This window comes from Oncorhynchus gorbuscha, linkage group LG09 (genome assembly GCF_021184085.1).
Source record: "Oncorhynchus gorbuscha isolate QuinsamMale2020 ecotype Even-year linkage group LG09, OgorEven_v1.0, whole genome shotgun sequence".
NCBI classification, from domain to species: Eukaryota; Metazoa; Chordata; class Actinopteri; order Salmoniformes; family Salmonidae; genus Oncorhynchus; species Oncorhynchus gorbuscha.
The window spans coordinates 80,727,451-80,746,304 of record NC_060181.1 but is presented as its reverse complement, the minus strand read 5'-3'; the positions used below and the strand labels follow the sequence as shown (position 1 = coordinate 80,746,304).

The window sequence follows — 18,854 nt, the reverse complement described above, 5'->3', positions numbered from 1 at the left end:
CCAGAAGTGGTTAGAGAATATGGATTCTTCAATTACATTGAGCTGATTTCTGACATGCTGTTCCTTCTTTTTCCGTAGTGTATTTGTGTATTGTTTTAGTGATTCACCATAGTAAAGGCGTAGACTCAGGTTTTCCGGGTCTCTATGTTTTTGGTTGGACAGGTTTCTCAATTTCTTGCTTAGATTTTTGCATTCTTCATCAAACCATTTGTCATTGTTGTTAATTTTCTTCGGTTTTCTATTTGAGATTTTTAGGTTTGATAGGGAAGCTGAGAGGTCAAATATACTGTTAAGATTTTCTACTGCCAAGTAGATTTTCTACTGCTTCACTATTACAGTGGAACTACTGGGTAAAACTACCCAGGAAATTGTCTAAAAGGGATTGAATTTGTTGATGCCTAATTGTTTTTTGGTAGGTTTCCAAACTGCATTCCTTCCATCTATAGCATTCCTTCCATCTATAGCATTTCTTAATGTTTCAGTTCCTTTGGCTTTGATGCCTCATGATTGAGTATTGCTCTGTTTAAGTAGATTGTGATTTTGCTGTGGTCTGATAGGGGTGTCAGTGGGCTGACTGTGAACGCTCTGAGAGACTCTGGGTTGAGGTCAGTGATAAAGTAGTCTACAGTACTACTGCCAAGAAATGAGCTATAGGTGTACCTACCATAGGAGTCCCCTCGAAGCCTACCGTTGACTATGTACATACCCAGCGTGCGACAGAGCTGCAGGAGTTGTGACCCATTTTTGTTGGTTATGTTGTCATAGTTGTGCCTAGGGGGGCATATGTGGGAGGGGATGCTGTCACCTCCAGGCAGATGTTTGTCCCCCTGTGTGCTGAGGGTGTCAGGTTCTTGTTCGGTTCTGGCATTTAGGTCGCCACAGACTAGTACATGTCCCTGGGCCTGGAAATGATTGATTTCGCCCCCCATCTAGGCAGAGTTCCTCTGTCCTGCGTCTATGTTATTTTGCTCATCTTAATCTTTTATTTGTATTGGCCAGTCTGAGATATGGCTTTTTCTTTGCAGGTCTGCCTAGAAGGCCAAAATCCCGGAGTCGCCTCTTCATTGTTGACGTTGAGACTGGTGTTTTGCAGGTACTATTCAATGAAGCTGCCAGTTGAGGACTTGTGCAGTGTCTGTTTCTCAGACTAGACACTCTAATGTACTTATCTTCTTGCTAAGTTCTGCATTGGGGCCTCCCACTCCTCTTTCTATTCTGGTTAGAGACAGTTTGCGCTGTTCTGTGAAGGGAGTAGAACACAGCGTTGTATGAGGTCTTCAGTTTCTTGGCAATTTTTCGCATGGGAGTAGCCTTCTTTTCTCAGAACAAGAATAGACTGATGAGTTTCAGACGAAGGGTCGTTGTTTCTGGATATTTTGAGTCTGTAATCAAACCCACAAATGCTGAAGCTCCAGATACTCAACTAGTCTAAATAAGGCCAGTTTTATTGCTTCTCTAATCAGAACTACCATCTCAAGGCTGTGCTAACATAATTGCAAAAGGGTTTTCTAATGATCAATTAGCCTTTTAAAATGATAAACTTGGATTAGCTAACACAACATGTTATTGGAACACAGGAGCGATGGTTGCTGATAATGGGCTTCTGTACGCCCATTTTTTATTTATTTTATTTTATTTATTCTATGTAGATATTCCATAAAGATCAGCAGTTTCCAGCTACAATAGTCTTTTACAACATTAGTATGCAGCAATACATGCATTAGTGATGGCAGGTTCATAGACGCACAATCAAATTAATGTGAATTTTTTGTACATGTTAGGTTCATTGAAGTCCACTGAAGCGAGTGGATGAGTGTGAAATACTGACTGACACAATAGCGCTTCTCACCACCAGAGGGCGATATAACCCGACTGACTGAGTGTCAGACATTGTCCCTCTGTGATCTCTGAGTAAGAGTTGACCCAGATATATTATCTACCACCAAACCATGACTTGTTCTGCGTACATACAGCTCCACTATGGACAAGCAACAGCATTTCTATCTTCCCCGTTAAACAATGATGCTTTTTATGTTAAAGTCATCACAGATAGTCCAATGAAACAGTGTCATTGTTTATAATAGGGACTTCTGCTAGGATGATCAAATAGTGGGAAAGTGTTCACCTTCAAACATTCACTGCAATAAAGATTCCCACGCATGCTAGGCAACAATGTTACATAAAACCTTGAGGTTTCTGACAATATGTCAGTGTAACGCTGAATGCAATAACAGTTAGTCCTTCGTCTTGCTAAAGTGCTCTTTTAATCCAATGCTTCCACACAGACTGGTATAATACTCTATCATTGCAATTGATCACTGAGTATAAAACATTCTCAAACAATGTCCTGTTCATAACGGCTGCTCATATAATGGTTGCTCTGGTCATTTCCTGCCCATTGTGTTCCTCTATGTGTTGTTTTACAGGGTCAGCCATAGTAGTACAGCGCCCCTGGAGAAAATGAGGGTTAAGTGGCTTGCTAAAGGGCACACAAACCGATTTCTCAATTTCTCAAACCAGCGACCTTTCGGTTACTGGCCCAATGCTCTACCACTAGGCTACCTGACGCCCAGTACACTTTCCACAGAACCCTTTCAGACTGAATACTTGGCCTGTGGCATTTAGATGCTCTCTCCATATGGGCCAATTACAAACATAATGGGCCTGAGTGATTATACAGAACCTAGTGATGGCGATCAAGGAAATAAAAGAACCTGTAACAACCTAGGGGTTTCATGTACAGACCACTGCACAGATCATTTGGTCCGTGAATATATATCTCAAAACCCTACACCACAGGGACTCTGTAACAGACAGACTGCCTGTCTGTCTGCCTGCCTGCCTGTCTACCCTCTCTGGTATTGTGTGTGTCTGGTGATAAAGAGAACAAAGGTCAGTCACTATCACAGTCCAACTAAGGTGTATGAAAGAAAGCACATACTGGAAGTGTGAGAGATATTCAGCCACTCTTGGAAGACAATAGAAGTTCAATGGAAAATGGCTTTTTATTATAAAAACCTGTATCTCAGCATTGAAGCCTTCATCAGTGAACATGTTCTGTTCAACTTCCATTGTCCTCCAAGAGGATGAATCATATTAGCATAACCATGGCCAGGTGCTCAGTCTGTGTGGAGTAACCCAGACTCACGTGCTTCATCCTGGGCTCAAGAGAGAAGCCTTTGGGGTTGGACCTCACTGCCAGGTGTCTCACTATGTGTTTACAGGCCTCCGTCTTCCCAGAACCACTCTCCCCACTGTAGAGAGAGAGAGAGAGAGACACACACAGAGAGAGAATAAAAATAGATTTTTGTTTGTCCGTTTGTGTCCATGCAATGGTGTGAATATCTGTGTATGTGACTGTGTCCATGGGTGTTTCCACATTGTTCCTGGTCTCAGATGAATGGATGTGTGCAGTGGAGTGAGTCATCAGGGTGTAGGCTACATCTGTCACCTCCATCTCACTCTTCCACCCACCTGACATCAGTCCTCTGGGCTATCCCTTCTCTTTTTCATCCCTCGTTTCCATTCACTTCTCCATTCAGAATCCTGCAGCTAGCCGTTACAATGGTGTTAATTAGCAAGTGGACACGATCATAACAACACAGCCTATGGCTATAATGGGGGTGCTCTGTGACTTTTTAGCAACATTTTGTTAGACATGTAGACATCTAGTGATGGACCTACGGACGTTTATTTGGGTTTATTGAGATGGCAACTGAAGCTAATGGTCATATGTACTCATCATTTAGTTTCTATTCGGGCATCCATCAACTGGGTACCTTACTGAGGTCATTCAGGTTAGATTGATCCATCCACTGGGCATCTCACTGTGGTCATTCAGGTTAGGTTGATCCCATCCACTGGGCATCTCACTGAGGTCATTCAGGTTAGATTGATCCATCCACTGGGCATCTCACTGAGGTCATTCAGGTTAGATTGATCCATCCACTGGGCATCTCACTGTGGTCATTCAGGTTAGGTTGATCCATCCACTGGGCATCTCACTGAGGTCATTCAGGTTAGATTGATCCATCCACTGGGCATCTCACTGTGGTCATTCAGGTTAGGTTGATCCATCCACTGGGCATCTCACTGTGGTCATTCAGGTTAGGTTGATCCCATCCACTGGGCATCTCACTGAGGTCATTCAGGTTAGATTGATCCATCCACTGGGCATCTCACTGAGGTCATTCAGGTTAGATTGATCCATCCACTGGGCATCTCACTGAGGTCATTCAGGTTAGGTTGATCCATCCACTGGGCATCTCACTGAGGTCATTCAGGTTAGATTGATCCATCCACTGGGCATGTCATGTTTTGTCATTAATTATCATGTCTTGTCCCTGTGCTTCCCCTTCTATTCGTTTCCCTCTGCTGGTCTTATTAGGTTCTTTCCCTCTTTCTATCCCTCTCTCTCCCCCTCCCTCTCTCACTCTCTCGCTCTCTCTTCTCTCTATCGTTCCGTTCCTGCTCCCAGCTGTTCCTATTCCCCTAATCATCATTTAGTCTTCCCACACCTGTTCCGATCCTTTTCCCTGATTAGAGTCCCTATTTCTCTCCTTGTTTTCCGTACCTGCCCTGTCGGATCCTCATCTATAATTCACCGTGCTGTGTCTATGTTTTGCCCTGTCGTGTCGTGTTTCCCTCAGATGCTGCGTGGTGAGCAGGTGTCTGAGTCTGCTAGGTTCAAGTGCCTTCCCGAGGCAACCTGCAGTTCTCGATCAAGTCTCCAGTCTGTTCTCGTCTTTACGAGTAGTATTATGCTTTTTGTTTTGTAAAGTTTCTTACTGGATTAAAAACTCTGTTTTCGCCAAGTCGCTTTTGGGTCCTCATTCACCTGCATGACAGAAGGATCCGACCAAGGAATGGACCCAGCGACTACAGACGCTCGTAACACTGCCGTCGAGATCCAAGGAGCCATGCTCGGCAGACACGAGCAGGAATTGTCTGCTGCTCGCCATGCCGTGGAGAACCTGGCCGCTCAGGTTTCCGACCTCTCTGGACAGTTCCAGAGTCTTCGTCTCGTGCCACCTGTTACTTCCTGGCCTGCCGAGCCTCCAGAACCTAGGGTTAATAACCCACCTTGCTACTCCGGGCAGCCCACTGAGTGCCGCTCCTTTCTCACCCAGTGTGAGATTGTGTTCTCTCTCCAACCCAACACATACTCTAGAGAGAGAGCTCGGGTTGCTTACGTCATTTCACTCCTTACTGGCCGGGCCCGAGAGTGGGGCACAGCTATCTGGGAGGCAAGGGCTGATTGTTCTAACAATTACCAGAACTTTAAAGAGGAGATGATTCGGGTTTTTGACCGTTCAGTTTTTGGTGGGGAGGCTTCTAGGGCCCTGGCTTCCCTATGCCAAGGTGATCGATCCATAACGGATTACTCTATAGAGTTTCGTACTCTTGCTGCCTCTAGTGACTGGAACGAGCCGGCGCTGCTCGCTCGTTTTCTGGAGGGACTCCACACAGTGGTCAAAGATGAGATTCTCTCTCGGGAGGTTCCTTCCAGTGTGGACTCTTTGATTGCTCTCGCCATCCGCATAGAACGACGGGTAGATCTTCGTCACCAGGCTCGTGGAAGAGAGCTCGCATCAACGGTGTTTCCCTGCTCCGCATCGCAACCATCTCCCTCCTCTGGCTCTGAGACTGAGCCCATGCAGCTGGGAGGGATTCGCATCTCGACTAAGGAGAGGAACGGAGGATCACCAACCGCCTGTGCCTCTATTGCGGATTTGATGGACATTTTGTTAATTCATGTCCAGTAAGAGGCCAGAGCCCATCAGTAAGCGGAGGGCTACTGGTGAGCGCTACTACTCAGGTCTCTTCATCTAGATCCTGTACTACTATGTCGGTCCATCTACGCTGGACCGGTTCGGGTGCTACATGCAGTGCCTTGATTGACTCTGGGGCTGAGGGTTGTTTCATGGACGAAGCATGGGTTCGGAAACATAACATTCCTTTCAGACAGTTAGACAAGCCTACGCCCATGTTTGCCTTAGATGGTAGTCATCTTCCCAGTATCAGATTTGAGACACTACCTTTAACTCTCACAGTATCTGGTAACCACAGTGAGACTATTTCTTTTTGATTTTTCGTTCACCTTTCACACCTGTTGTTTTGGGTCATCCCTGGCTAGTATGTCATAATCCTTCTATTAATTGGTCTTGTAATTCTATCCTATCCTGGAACGTATCTTGTCATGTGAAGTGCTTAATGTCTGCCATCCCTCCCATTTCTTCTGTCCCCACTTCTCAGGAGGAACCTGGCGATTTGACAGGAGTGCCGGAGGAATATCATGATCTGCGCACGGTCTTCAGTCGGTCCCGAGCCAACTCCCTTCCTCCTCACCGGTTGTATGATTGTAGTATTGATCTCCTTCCGGGGACCACTCCTCCTCGGGGTAGACTATACTCTCTGTCGGCTCCCGAACGTAAGGCTCTCGAGGATTATTTATCTGTGTCTCTTGACGCCGGTACCATAGTGCCTTCTTCCTCTCCGGCCGGGGAGGGGTTCTTTGTTAAGAAGAAGGACGGTACTCTGCGCCCCTGCGTGGATTATCGAGGGCTGAATGACATAACGGTTAAGAATCGTTATCCGCTTCCCCTTATGTCATCAGCCTTCGAGATTCTGCAGGGAGCCAGGTGCTTTACTAAGTTGGACCTTCGTAACGCTTACCATCTCGTGCGCATCAGAGAGGGGGACGAGTGGAAAACGGCGTTTAACACTCCGTTAGGGCATTTTGAGTACCGGGTTCTGCCGTTTGGTCTCGCCAATGCGCCAGCTGTTTTTCAGGCATTAGTTAATGATGTTCTGAGAGACATGCTGAACATCTTTGTTTTTGTCTATCTTGACGATATCCTGATTTTTTCACCGTCACTCGAGATTCATGTTCAGCACGTTCGACGTGTTCTACAGCGCCTTTTAGAGAATTGTCTCTACGTAAAGGCTGAGAAGTGCTCTTTTCATGTCTCCTCCGTTACTTTTCTCGGTTCCGTTATTTCCGCTGAAGGCATTCAGATGGATTCCGCTAAGGTCCAAGCTGTCAGTGATTGGCCCGTTCCAAGGTCACGTGTCGAGTTGCAGCGCTTTTTAGGTTTCGCTAATTTCTATCGGCGTTTCATTCGTAATTTCGGTCAAGTTGCTGCCCCTCTCACAGCTCTTACTTCTGTCAAGACGTGTTTTAAGTGGTCCGGTTCCGCCCAGGAGCTTTTGATCTTCTAAAAGAACGTTTTACGTCCGCTCCTATCCTCGTTACTCCTGACGTCACTAGACAATTCATTGTCGAGGTTGACGCTTCAGAGGTAGGCGTGGGAGCCATTCTATCCCAGCGCTTCCAGTCTGACGATAAGGTTCATCCTTGCGCTTATTTTTCTCATCGCCTGTCGCCATCTGAGCGCAACTATGATGTGGGTAACCGTGAACTGCTCGCCATCCGCTTAGCCCTAGGCGAATGGCGACAGTGGTTGGAGGGGGCGACCGTCCCTTTTGTCGTTTGGACAGACCATAAGAACCTTGAGTACATCCGTTCTGCCAAACGACTTAATGCCCGTCAAGCTCGTTGGGCGTTGTTTTTCGCTCGTTTCGAGTTTGTGATTTCTTACCGTCCGGGTAGCAAGAACACCAAGCCTGATGCCTTATCCCGTCTGTTTAGTTCTTCTGTGGCTTCTACTGATCACGAGGGGATTCTTCCTTATGGGCGTGTTGTCGGGTTGACAGTCTGGGGAATTGAAAGACAGGTTAAGCAAGCACTCACGCACACTGCGTCGCCGCGCTTGTCCTAGTAACCTCCTTTTCGTTCCTGTTTCCACTCGTCTGGCTGTTCTTCAGTGGGCTCACTCTGCCAAGTTAGCTGGTCATCCCGGTGTTCGAGGCACTCTTGCGTCTATTCGCCAGCGCTTTTGGTGGCCGACTCAGGAGCGTGACACGCGCCGTTTCGTGGCTGCTTGTTCGGACTGCGCGCAGACTAAGTCGGGTAACTCTCCTCCTGCCGGTCGTCTCAGACCGCTCCCCATTCCTTCTCGACCATGGTCTCACATCGCCCTAGACTTCATTACCGGTCTGCCTTTGTCTGCGGGGAAGACTGTGATTCTTACGGTTGTCGATAGGTTCTCTAAGGCGGCACATTTCATTCCCCTCGCTAAACTTCCTTCCGCTAAGGAGACGGCACAAATCATTATCGAGAATGTGTTCAGAATTCATGGCCTCCCGTTAGACGCCGTTTCAGACAGAGGCCCGCAATTCACGTCACAGTTTTGGAGGGAGTTCTGTCGTTTGATTGGTGCGTCCGTCAGTCTCTCTTCCGGGTTTCATCCCCAGTCTAACGGTCAAGCAGAGAGGGCCAATCAGACGATTGGTCGCATACTACGCAGCCTTTCTTTCAGAAACCCTGCGTCTTGGGCAGAACAGCTCCCCTGGGCAGAATACGCTCACAACTCGCTTCCTTCGTCTGCTACCGGGTTATCTCCGTTTCAGAGTAGTCTGGGTTACCAGCCTCCTCTGTTCTCATCCCAGCTTGCCGAGTCCAGCGTTCCCTCCGCTCAAGCGTTTGTCCAACGTTGTGAGCGCACCTGGAGGAGGGTGAGGTCTGCACTTTGCCGCTACAGGGCACAGACTGTGAGAGCCGCCAATAAACGCAGGATTAAGAGTCTAAGGTATTGTTGCGGCCAGAGAGTGTGGCTTTCCACTCGCAACCTTCCTCTTACGACAGCTTCTCGTAAGTTGACTCCGCGGTTCATTGGTCCGTACCGTGTCTCCCAGGTCGTCAATCCTGTCGCTGTGCGACTGCTTCTTCCGCGACATCTTCGTCGCGTCCATCCTGTCTTCCATGTCTCCTGTGTCAAGCCCTTTCTTCGCACCCCGTTCGTCTTCCCTCCCCCCTCCCGTCCTTGTCGAGAGCGCACCTATTTACAAGGTACATAAGATCATGGACATGCGTTCTCGGGACGGGGTCACCAATACTTAGTGGATTGGGAGGGTTACGGTCCTGAGGAGAGGAGTTGGGTTCCGTCTCGGGACGTGCTGGACCGTTCACTCATTGATGATTTCCTCCGTTGCCGCCAGGATTCCTCCTCGAGTGCGCCAGGAGGCGCTCGGTGAGTGGGGGGTACTGTCATGTTTTGTCATTAATTATCATGTCTTGTCCCTGTGCTTCCCCTTCTATTCGTTTCCCTCTGCTGGTCTTATTAGGTTCTTTCCCTCTTTCTATCCCTCTCTCTCCCCCTCCCTCTCTCACTCTCTCACTCTCTCTTCTCTCTATCGTTCCGTTCCTGCTCCCAGCTGTTCCTATTCCCCTAATCATCATTTAGTCTTCCCACACCTGTTCCCGATCCTTTTCCCTGATTAGAGTCCCTATTTCTCTCCTTGTTTTCCGTACCTGCCCTGTCGGATCCTCATCTATAATTCACCGTGCTGTGTCTATGTTTTGCCCTGTCGTGTCGTGTTTCCCTCAGATGCTGCGTGGTGAGCAGGTGTCTGAGTCTGCTAGGTTCAAGTGCCTTCCCGAGGCAACCTGCAGTTCTCGATCAAGTCTCCAGTCTGTTCTCGTCTTTACGAGTAGTATTATGCTTTTTGTTTTGTAAAGTTTCTTACTGGATTAAAAACTCTGTTTTCGCCAAGTCGCTTTTGGGTCCTCATTCACCTGCATGACAGGGCATCTCACTGAGGTCATTCAGGTTAGATTGATCCATCCACTGGGCATCTCACTGAGGTCATTCAGGTTAGATTGATCCATCCACTGGGCATCTCACTGAGGTCATTCAGGTTAGATTGATCCATCCACTGGGCATCTCACTGAGGTCATTCAGGTTAGATTGATCCATCCACTGGGCATCTCACTGAGGTCATTCAGGTTAGGTTGATCCATCCACTGGGCATCTCACTGAGGTCATTCAGGTTAGGTTGATCCATCCACTGGGCATCTCACTGAGGTCATTCAGGTTAGGTTGATCCATCCACTGGGTACCTCACTGAGGTCATTCAGGTTAGGTTGATCCAACCACAGTGCATCTCACTGAGGTCATTCAGGTTAGGTTGATCCATCCACTGGGTACCTCACTGAGGTCATTCAGGTTAGGTTGATCCATCCACTGGGCATCTCACTGTGGTCATTCAGGTTAGGTTGATCCATCCACTGGGCATCTCACTGAGGTCATTCAGGTTAGGTTGATCCATCCACTGGGTACCTCACTGAGGTCATTCAGGTTAGGTTGATCCATCCACTGGGCATCTCACTGAGGTCATTCAGGTTAGGTTGATCCATCCACTGGGCATCTCACTGAGGTCATTCAGGTTAGGTTGATCCATCCACTGGGTACCTCACTGAGGTCATTCAGGTTAGGTTGATCCATCCACTGGGCATCTCACTGAGGTCATTCAGGTTAGGTTGATCCATCCACTGGGCATCTCACTGAGGTCATTCAGGTTAGGTTGATCCATCCACTGGGTACCTCACTGAGGTCATTCAGGTTAGGCTGATCCATCCACTGGGCATCTCACTGTGGTCATTCAGGTTAGGTTGATCCATCCACTGGGTACCTCACTGAGGTCATTCAGGTTAGGTTGATCCATCCACTGGGTACCTCACTGAGGTCATTCAGGTTAGGTGGACTGTGGTGAAGTATACTACTCTGCTCCACGGGGGACTTGAACTAACATTTAGGTTGACTGTAAGGCCTGTCTAACTACAGAACATGGACACAAATATACGCACAGAGAGCAGATACCAGCTATGTATCACTTGGCAGATGGCTTACGAAGGTCATTTAAGCCCCCAGTAATGATGGCGCTGTGTGTGTGTCTTTGAGTGTGTGTGTGTGTGTGTGCATCATTTAGTTCTCCTACTAATGACGCCGCTCAGAGTTTGAAGTCCAGAGTCGTTTACCCCTCTTTTTATTTACATATGGCTTTATTCGATTTCAAGTAAGCTTTGTGCTTCTAGGCATGTGTGTGTGTGTGTGTGTGTGTGTGTGTGTGTGTGTGTGTGTGTGTGTGTGTGTGTGTGTGTGTGTGTGTGTGTGTGTGTGTGTGTGTGTCTGTGTGTCTGTGTGTGTGTGTGTGTGTGTGTGTCTGTGTGTCTGTGTGTCTGTGTGTCTGTGTGTCTGTGTGTGTGTGTGTGTGTGTGTGTGTGTTGTGTATGTGTGTGTGTGTTTATACCCTGACCTTGAGGAACCTAACATTTTGACTGCTTCCAGCTCAGTGGAGTATGGAGACTGTATATGAGGTGTGTGTGTGTGTCTAATGGATAGCTGGCGGCCGAAGTCCATTAACTCACTACCAGATCCACTGCGACTCAGCGGGAACGGCGATGGAGAGCCAGAACGGGATTTAATTGCAATCAGGAAGCTGCCTCCGTCCAGCCAGGGACAAAGAAAAGAGCAGGCTGCGCCAAAGCTCCCAGAACCATTAATCTCTCTGGAAGCACTTAATTGACCTGCCGGGGTGGGTTTGGGGTGACAAATTGGGCAGTGGCCCTTACTTCACCATTCACCTACTATAAATCATTAACTGACTCTAAATCATTAACTGACTCTAAATCTTAAACTGATTGGAGTTAATGATCTGAATTAAATACTAATGCTTTCTCACAGAGGTGATACTGGCACTTGTTTATTGATTGTGTGCAGGTTTGCACATATGCATGCATTTGAATATGTGTGTTTACCTGAGGATGAAGCATTGTGGGCGTCGCTCCTGCAGCATCATGTGGTAGGCCCTCTCTGCTGAGGAGAAGATGTGAGGAGGCAGAGAGGAGCACAAACGCCCTGAAGAACTCAGATACAACTGACTCACCTGATAGAGAGAGGTATAGACAGAGAGAAAGAGGGAGATATATATATATATATATATATATATATATATATATATATATATATATATATATATATATAGAGAGAGAGAGAGAGAGAGAGGGAGAGAGAGAGATATATATATAGAGAGAGAGAAGTATAGACAGAGAGAAAGAGGGAGGGAGAGAGAGAGAGAGAGAGAGAGAGAGAGTATAGACAGAGAGAAAGAGAACACATGGTGAATCACTAAAACAATACATAATTACACTACGGAAAAAGAAGGAACAGCACGTCAGAAATCAGCTCAATGTAATTGAAGAATCCATAGACTCTAACCACTTCTGGGAAAAAATGGAAAACACTAAACAAACAACAACACGAAGAATTATCTATCCAAAATGGAGATGTATGGGTAAACCACTTCTCCAATCTTTTTGGCTCTATAACAAAGAATAAAGAGCAAAAACATATACATGATCAAATACAAATCTTAGAATCAACTATTAAAGACTACCAGAACCCACTGGATTCTCCAATTACTTTGAACGAGTTACAGGACAAAATAAAAACCCTCCAACCCAAAAAGGCCCGTGGTGTTGATGGTATCCTTACTGAAATGATCAAATATACAGACAACAAATTCAAATTGGCTATACTAAAACTCTTTAACATAATCCTTAGCTCTGGCATCTTCCCCAATATTTGGAACCAAGGACTGATCAACCCAATCCACAAATGTGGAGACAAATTTGACCCCAATAACTACCGTGGAATATGCGACAACAGTAACCTTGGGAAAATCCTCTGCACTATCATTAACAGCAGACTCATACATTTCCTCAATGAAAACAATGTACAATGTACTGAGCAAATGTCAAATTGGCTTTTTACCAAATGACCGTACAACAGATCATGTATTCACCCTACACACCTTATTTGACAACCAAACAAACCAAAACAAAGGCAAAGTCTTCTCATGCTTTGTTGATTTCAAAAAAGCCTTCGACTCAATTTGGCATGAGGGTCTGCTATACAAATTGATGGAAAGTGGTGTAGGGGGTAAAACATACAACATTATAAAATCCATGTACATAAACAACAAGTGTGCGGTTAAAATTGGCAAAAGACACACACATTTCTTCACACAAGGTCGTGGGGTGAGATAGGGATGCAGCTTAAGCCCCACCCTCTTCAACATATATATCAACGAATTGGCAAGGGCACTAGAAAAGTTGCAGCACCCGGCCTCACCCTACTAGAATACAAAGTCAAATGTCTACTGTTTGCTGATGATCTGGTGCTTCTGTCACCAACCAAGGAGGGCCTCCAGCAGCACCTAAATCGTCTGCACAGATTCTGTCAGGCCTGGGCCCTGACAGTAAATCTCAGTAAGACCAAAATAATGGTGTTCCAAAAAAGGTCCAGTCACCAGGACCACAAATACAAATTCCATCTCGACACCGTTGCCTTGGAGCACACAAAAAACAATACATACCTTGGCCTAAACATCAGTGCCACAGGTAACTTCCTCAAAGCTGTGAACGATCTGAGAGACAAGTCAAGAAGGGCATTCTATGCCATCAAAAGGAACATAAAATTCAACATACAAATTAGGATCTGGCTAAAAATACTTGAATCAGTCATATAACCCATTGCCCCTTATGGTTGTGAGGTCTGGGGTCCGCTCACCAACAAATATTTTACAAAATGGGACAAACACCAAATTGAGACTGCATGCAGATTTCTGCAAAAATATCCTCACTGTACAATGTAGAACACCAAATAATGCATACAGAGCAGAGTTTGGCCGATACCCACTAATGATCAAAATCCAGAAAATAGACGTTAAATTCTACAACCACCTAAAAGGAAGCGATTACCAAACCTTCCATAACAAAGCCATCGCCTACAGAGAGATGAACCTGGAGAAGAGTCCCCTAAGCAAGCTGGTCCTGGGGCTCTGTTCACAAAACAAACATACCCCACAGAGCCCCAGAACAGCAGCACAATTAAATCCAACCAAATCATGAGAAAACAAAAAGATAATTACTTGACACATTGGAAAGAATTAACAAAAAAACAGAGCAAACTAGAATGCTATTTGGCCCTAATCAGAGAGTACACAGTGGCAGAATACCTCACCACTGTGACTGACCCAAACTTAAGGAAAGCTTTGACTATGTACAGACTCAGTGAGCATAGCCTTGCTATTGAAAAAGGCCGCCGTAGGCAGACATGGCTCTCAAGAGAAGACAGGCTATGTGCTCACTGCCCACAAAATGAGGTGGAAACTGAGCTGCACTTCCTAACCTCATGTCGAATGTATGACCATATTAAAGACACACATTTCCCTCAGATTACACAGATCCACAAATAATTCGAAAACAATCCCAATTTTGATAAACTCTCATATCTACTGGGTGAAATTCCACAGTGTGCCATCACAGCAGTAAGATTTGTGACCTGTTGCCACAAGAAAAGGTCAACCAGTGGAGAACAAACACCATTGTAAATATAACACATATTTATGCATATTTATTTTCCCTTGTGTACTTTAACTATATGCAAATCGTTACAACACTGTATATAGACATAAAATGACATTTGTAATTGTCAGGATTTGGCCAGGGTTGTTCCGGTTTTTGGTCACTAGATGCCCCCATTGTGCCTTTTGACCTTTTGTTTTCCCTTGATCCCCATGTATTATTTGCACCTGTGCCTCGTTTCCCCTGATTGTATTTAAACCCTTTGTTTTACTCAGTTCTTTGCTCTGTGTTTGTATGTTAGCACCCAGCCCTAGTACTCTGTGAGCTCTTGTTGATCCCGGTGGACTCTCTTGTGGAGTTCTGTTTTTTGTTCTTGTTTGTTTTTGAGTATCTTTTTGAGGCTTTTTGTGCTGTGCCTTCCACCTTGTGGATTTGCCTTTTTGTCTTGGAGGATCGCCTTTGTTCTTGTGGAATTCCTTTTGAGGTTGTGGAGTTACATGTTTTCCTGAAGAACTTCACTTTTTACTTCATTAAATACACCGTCTCAAGTACTGCTGTGTCTGCCTCATCTTCTGGGTTCTGCTGACTATTCGTGGCTCAGTTGGTTTAGTGACTGTTTCTCACTCCGGAGACCCGGCTTCATAACCGGGTCCTGACAGAAACACAGATCCAGAAATGAACCCAGAGGCAGCCAATTCCCAGGACCTTGTTGCCATGCTGTCCCACCACCAGGAGACTGTCCAACGCCACGAAGCCGCCCTGGTTCAGCAAGAGGCCTTAATGGCTAGACATTCTCATCTTCTGTCGGAGATGCTGACTTCCATAAAGCAGATATCTGATCGACTTACCCCGGCAACAGTTCCCGTCCCAGTACCTCAGATTCACGTACCCATGGCAGTTAACCCTCTGGCTGAACCTCGTCTTCCACCTCCCCAACGGTTCTCAGGTGATCCAAGTGCTTGTAAAGGGTTTCTCACCCAATGTTATCTCTCCTTCGAGCTGCAACCCTCGTCGTTCCCCACCGACCGGTCTAAGATCGCATATATCATCACCCTGCTGTCGGAAAAAGCCCTGGCCTGGGCTACTGCTGTGTGGGATGCCCATAGTTCCTGCTGTGCCAGCTACTCTGCCTTTGCTGAGGAATTCAAACGAGTGTTTCAAGGCCCAAGCAGTGGTCCTGACTCAGCCAAACAGCTCCTGACTCCCCACCAAGGTCGGCGCAGCGTGACGGACTATGCCATCCAGTTCCGCACGGTGGCAGCAGCGAGTGGCTGGAACAACGAGGCGCTCACGGTGTGCTTTCTGAAAGGCCTTTCCGACACTATCCAAGATGAACTGGCCACTCGGGAACCACCGGACAATCTCGAGTCCCTGATCAAGTTGGCCTCACGCATTGACCAGCGTCTGAGAGAGAGAGAACTCAACCGTAGACCTCTAGCCCCTATCAGTCCCAGCTCCGAGTCCCCACCTTTATCCTCACTGGCTCCACCGGAACCCATGCAGATTGGACGCATCTCCCAGGCTGAGAGAGACCGCCGGATGAGGGAGCGACGCTGTCTATATTGCGGCAAACCGGGCCATTTCCGTTCCACGTGTCATCGGGCTCCAGGGAAACGCTCTGTCCCGTACAGACCGGGGGGAACTGTAACGGGAAACATAACCTCCTCCCATCCGTCCAACTCCCGTCTGCTCATTCCAGTCATCCTTTCCTGGGACAACCACAAGCTTCACCTTCAAGCCTTGGTAGACTCTGGAGCCGCAGGTAACTTCATGGATGGTGTCTGGGCGAAGGAGAATGGCGTTCCCTCTGAACCTCTAAGTGACCCCATGAGGGTTACTACATTGGATGGAAGCCCTTTGGGATCTGGACTTGTCACTCATGTCACTACCTCCTTGCGACTTTCAGTTTCACAACACCAGGAATTGATGAACTTTCATTTGATCTCCTGTTCCGAGTTCCCTCTCATCCTTGGATACCCCTGGCTTCACAGCCATAACCCTCACATCGACTGGTCTGTGGGCACTATCAAGCAGTGGGGTCCTACGTGCCAAGCTACTTGTATTTTCCCGAATACCCCGAGTTCTACTCCCGAGTCTTTAGAATCCATCGACCTGACCCGAGTTCCCGAGTGTTACCATGACCTCAAACTGGTATTTAGCAAACAGAGGGCCACCATGCTACCACCTCATAGACCTTATGATTGCCCCATCGAACTGTTTCCGGGCACTTGCCCTCCCAGGGGTCGGATCTTTTCCCTATCTCTCAGCTTTAACCAAGGGTGGCAATGCAAGGTTTTTGTGGGGAAGAGAAGCTGAGACGTCCTTCCAAGGACTCAAGCAGCGCGTCCTCTCTGCTCCCATCCTGATACTACCGACTACGGATGAACCGTTTGTGGTGGAGGTAGACGCCTCAGAGGTTGGTGTTGGAGCTGTCTCAGAGGGGTGAAGACAAGAAGCTTCATCCCTGCGCTTTCTTCTCACACCGGCTTACCCCGGCTGAGAGGAACTACAATGTGGGGGATCGTGAACTCCTAGCGGTTAAGATGGCATTGAAGGAATGGAGACACTGGCTCGAGGGGGCTTCTCACCCGTTTCAAGTGCTTACGGACCACAAAAATCTGGAGTATATCCAGCAGGCGAAGCGGTTGAACTCTAGACAAGCTAGATGGTCTCTTTTCTTCAATCGATTCCAGTTTATCCTCACCTATCGGCCCGGGTCGAAGAATCTCAAACCGGATGCCCTGTCCCGAGTCTACGCTCCTGCCATTCGAGATGACACGGACATGCCTGTCCTTCCTGCTGCTAAGATCGTGGCTCTGATCTCGTGGCAAGTTGAGGATACCGTGAGACGAGCTCAAGCTATTGAACCGGACCCGAAAGGAGGTCCTGCCAATCAGTTGTTTGTCCCCAAGGCAGTGAGGACTCAGGTCCTTCTGTGGGGGCACTCCTCTCACCTCACCTGTCACCCTCTGACTAAGTTACCTTCTGCCAAGGAAACGGCTGAGTTGGTAATTAATCATGTGTTCCGAGTCTTCGGCATTCCTCAAGATATGGTTTCTGACAGAGGTCCCCAGTTCGCCTCAAGGTTTTGGAAGGCCTTCTGCCAACTCATGGGGGCTTCTGCCAGTCTATCTTCAGGGTACCATCCGGAGTCCAACGGCCAAACAGAGAGGATGAATCAAGAGCTGGAAACCACCCTCCGATGTATGACTCGTAACAACCCGTCCACATGGTCGTCCTTCATTGTTTGGGACGAATACGCGCACAACACCTTGCGCTCCTCCTCCACTGGTATGTCCCCGCACGAGTGTCAGTTTGGCTATGCCCCTCCATTGTTCCCGGACCAGGAGGCAGAAGTCAGAGTGCCTTCAGCCTTGAAGTTCGTCAGACGCTGTCGGCTTATGTGGAGGAAGACCTGTCTTAATCTTATGCGTTCCTCACAGAGGTACCAACCACAAGCCAACAGACGTCGCCGTCCCGGGCCTACCCTGCGCCCCGGCCAGAGAGTCTGGCTCTCCACAAGAGACTTACCACTACGGGTGGAGTCTCGCAAGCTGTCCCAAAAATACATCGGTCCCTTTAAGGTTGCCAGGAGAGTTAACCCTGTTTCTTATCGCCTACACTTACCCAGATCCCTTAAGATTAATCCCACATTTCACATTTCCTTATTAAAACCTGTTGTTTTTTCTCCCTTTGTCCCGGCAGACAGACCTCCCCCTCCGCCTCGTGTCATTGGAGGCCAGCCGGCTTATACCGTCCATCGGATACTGGATTCCCGCCGGGTGCAGCGGTCCTGGCAGTATCTGGTGGACTGGGAAGGCTACGGTCCCGAGGAGCGCTCCTGGGTTCCTGCCAAAGACATACTGGACCCCGAACTCATTCGTCAGTTCAGGGCCCTCCACCCTGAGAGAGCTGGTAGGAACGTCAGGAGCCATTCCTATGGGGGGGATTCTGTCAGGATTTGGCCAGGGTTGTTCCGGTTTTTGGTCACTAGATGCCCCCATTGTGCCTTTTGACCTATTGTTTTCCCTTGATCCCCATTATTATTTGCACCTGTGCCTCGTTTCCCCTGATTGTATTTAAACCCTTTGTTTTCCTCTGTTCTTTGCTCTGTGTTTGTATGTTAGCACCCAGCCCTAGTACTCTGTGAGCTCTTGTTGATCCCGGTGGACTCTCTTGTGGAGTTCTGTTTTTTGTTCTTGTTTGTTTGTTTTTGAGTATCTTTTTGAGGTTTTTTGTGCTGTGCCTTCCACCTTGTGGATTTGCCTTTTTGTCTTGGAGGATTGCCTTTGTTCTTGTGGAATTCCTTTTGAGGTTGTGGAGTCACATGTTTTCCTGAAGAACTTCACTTTTTACTTCATTAAATACACTGTCTCAAGTACTGCTGTGTCTGCCTCATCTTCTGGGTTCTGCTGACTATTCGTGGCTCAGTTGGTTTAGTGACTGTTTCTCACTCCGAAGACCCGGGTTCGTAATCGGGTGCTGACAGTAATGTCTTTATTGTTTGGAAACCTCTGTATGTGTAATGTTTACTGTTTTGATTGTTTATTTCACTTTTGTATATTATCTATTTCACTTGCTTTGG

The 18,854-nt window shown here is 47.3% G+C and overlaps 1 protein-coding gene across 1 annotated transcript in view; it reads right to left on the bottom strand.

Moving 5' to 3' along the window:
- LOC124044168 (unconventional myosin-XVI-like) overlaps nucleotides 1–18,854 on the bottom strand; it is a 519,573-nt gene that overhangs the window by 360,373 nt on the left and 140,346 nt on the right. Inside the window, exons 13-14 of the mRNA XM_046363671.1 lie at nucleotides 11,660–11,787; nucleotides 3,149–3,254 (exon numbers count right to left, since the gene is read on the bottom strand). Coding sequence (XP_046219627.1) covers nucleotides 3,149–3,254; nucleotides 11,660–11,787 — 234 coding nt within the window. The remainder of the gene's footprint in view (nucleotides 1–3,148; nucleotides 3,255–11,659; nucleotides 11,788–18,854) is intronic.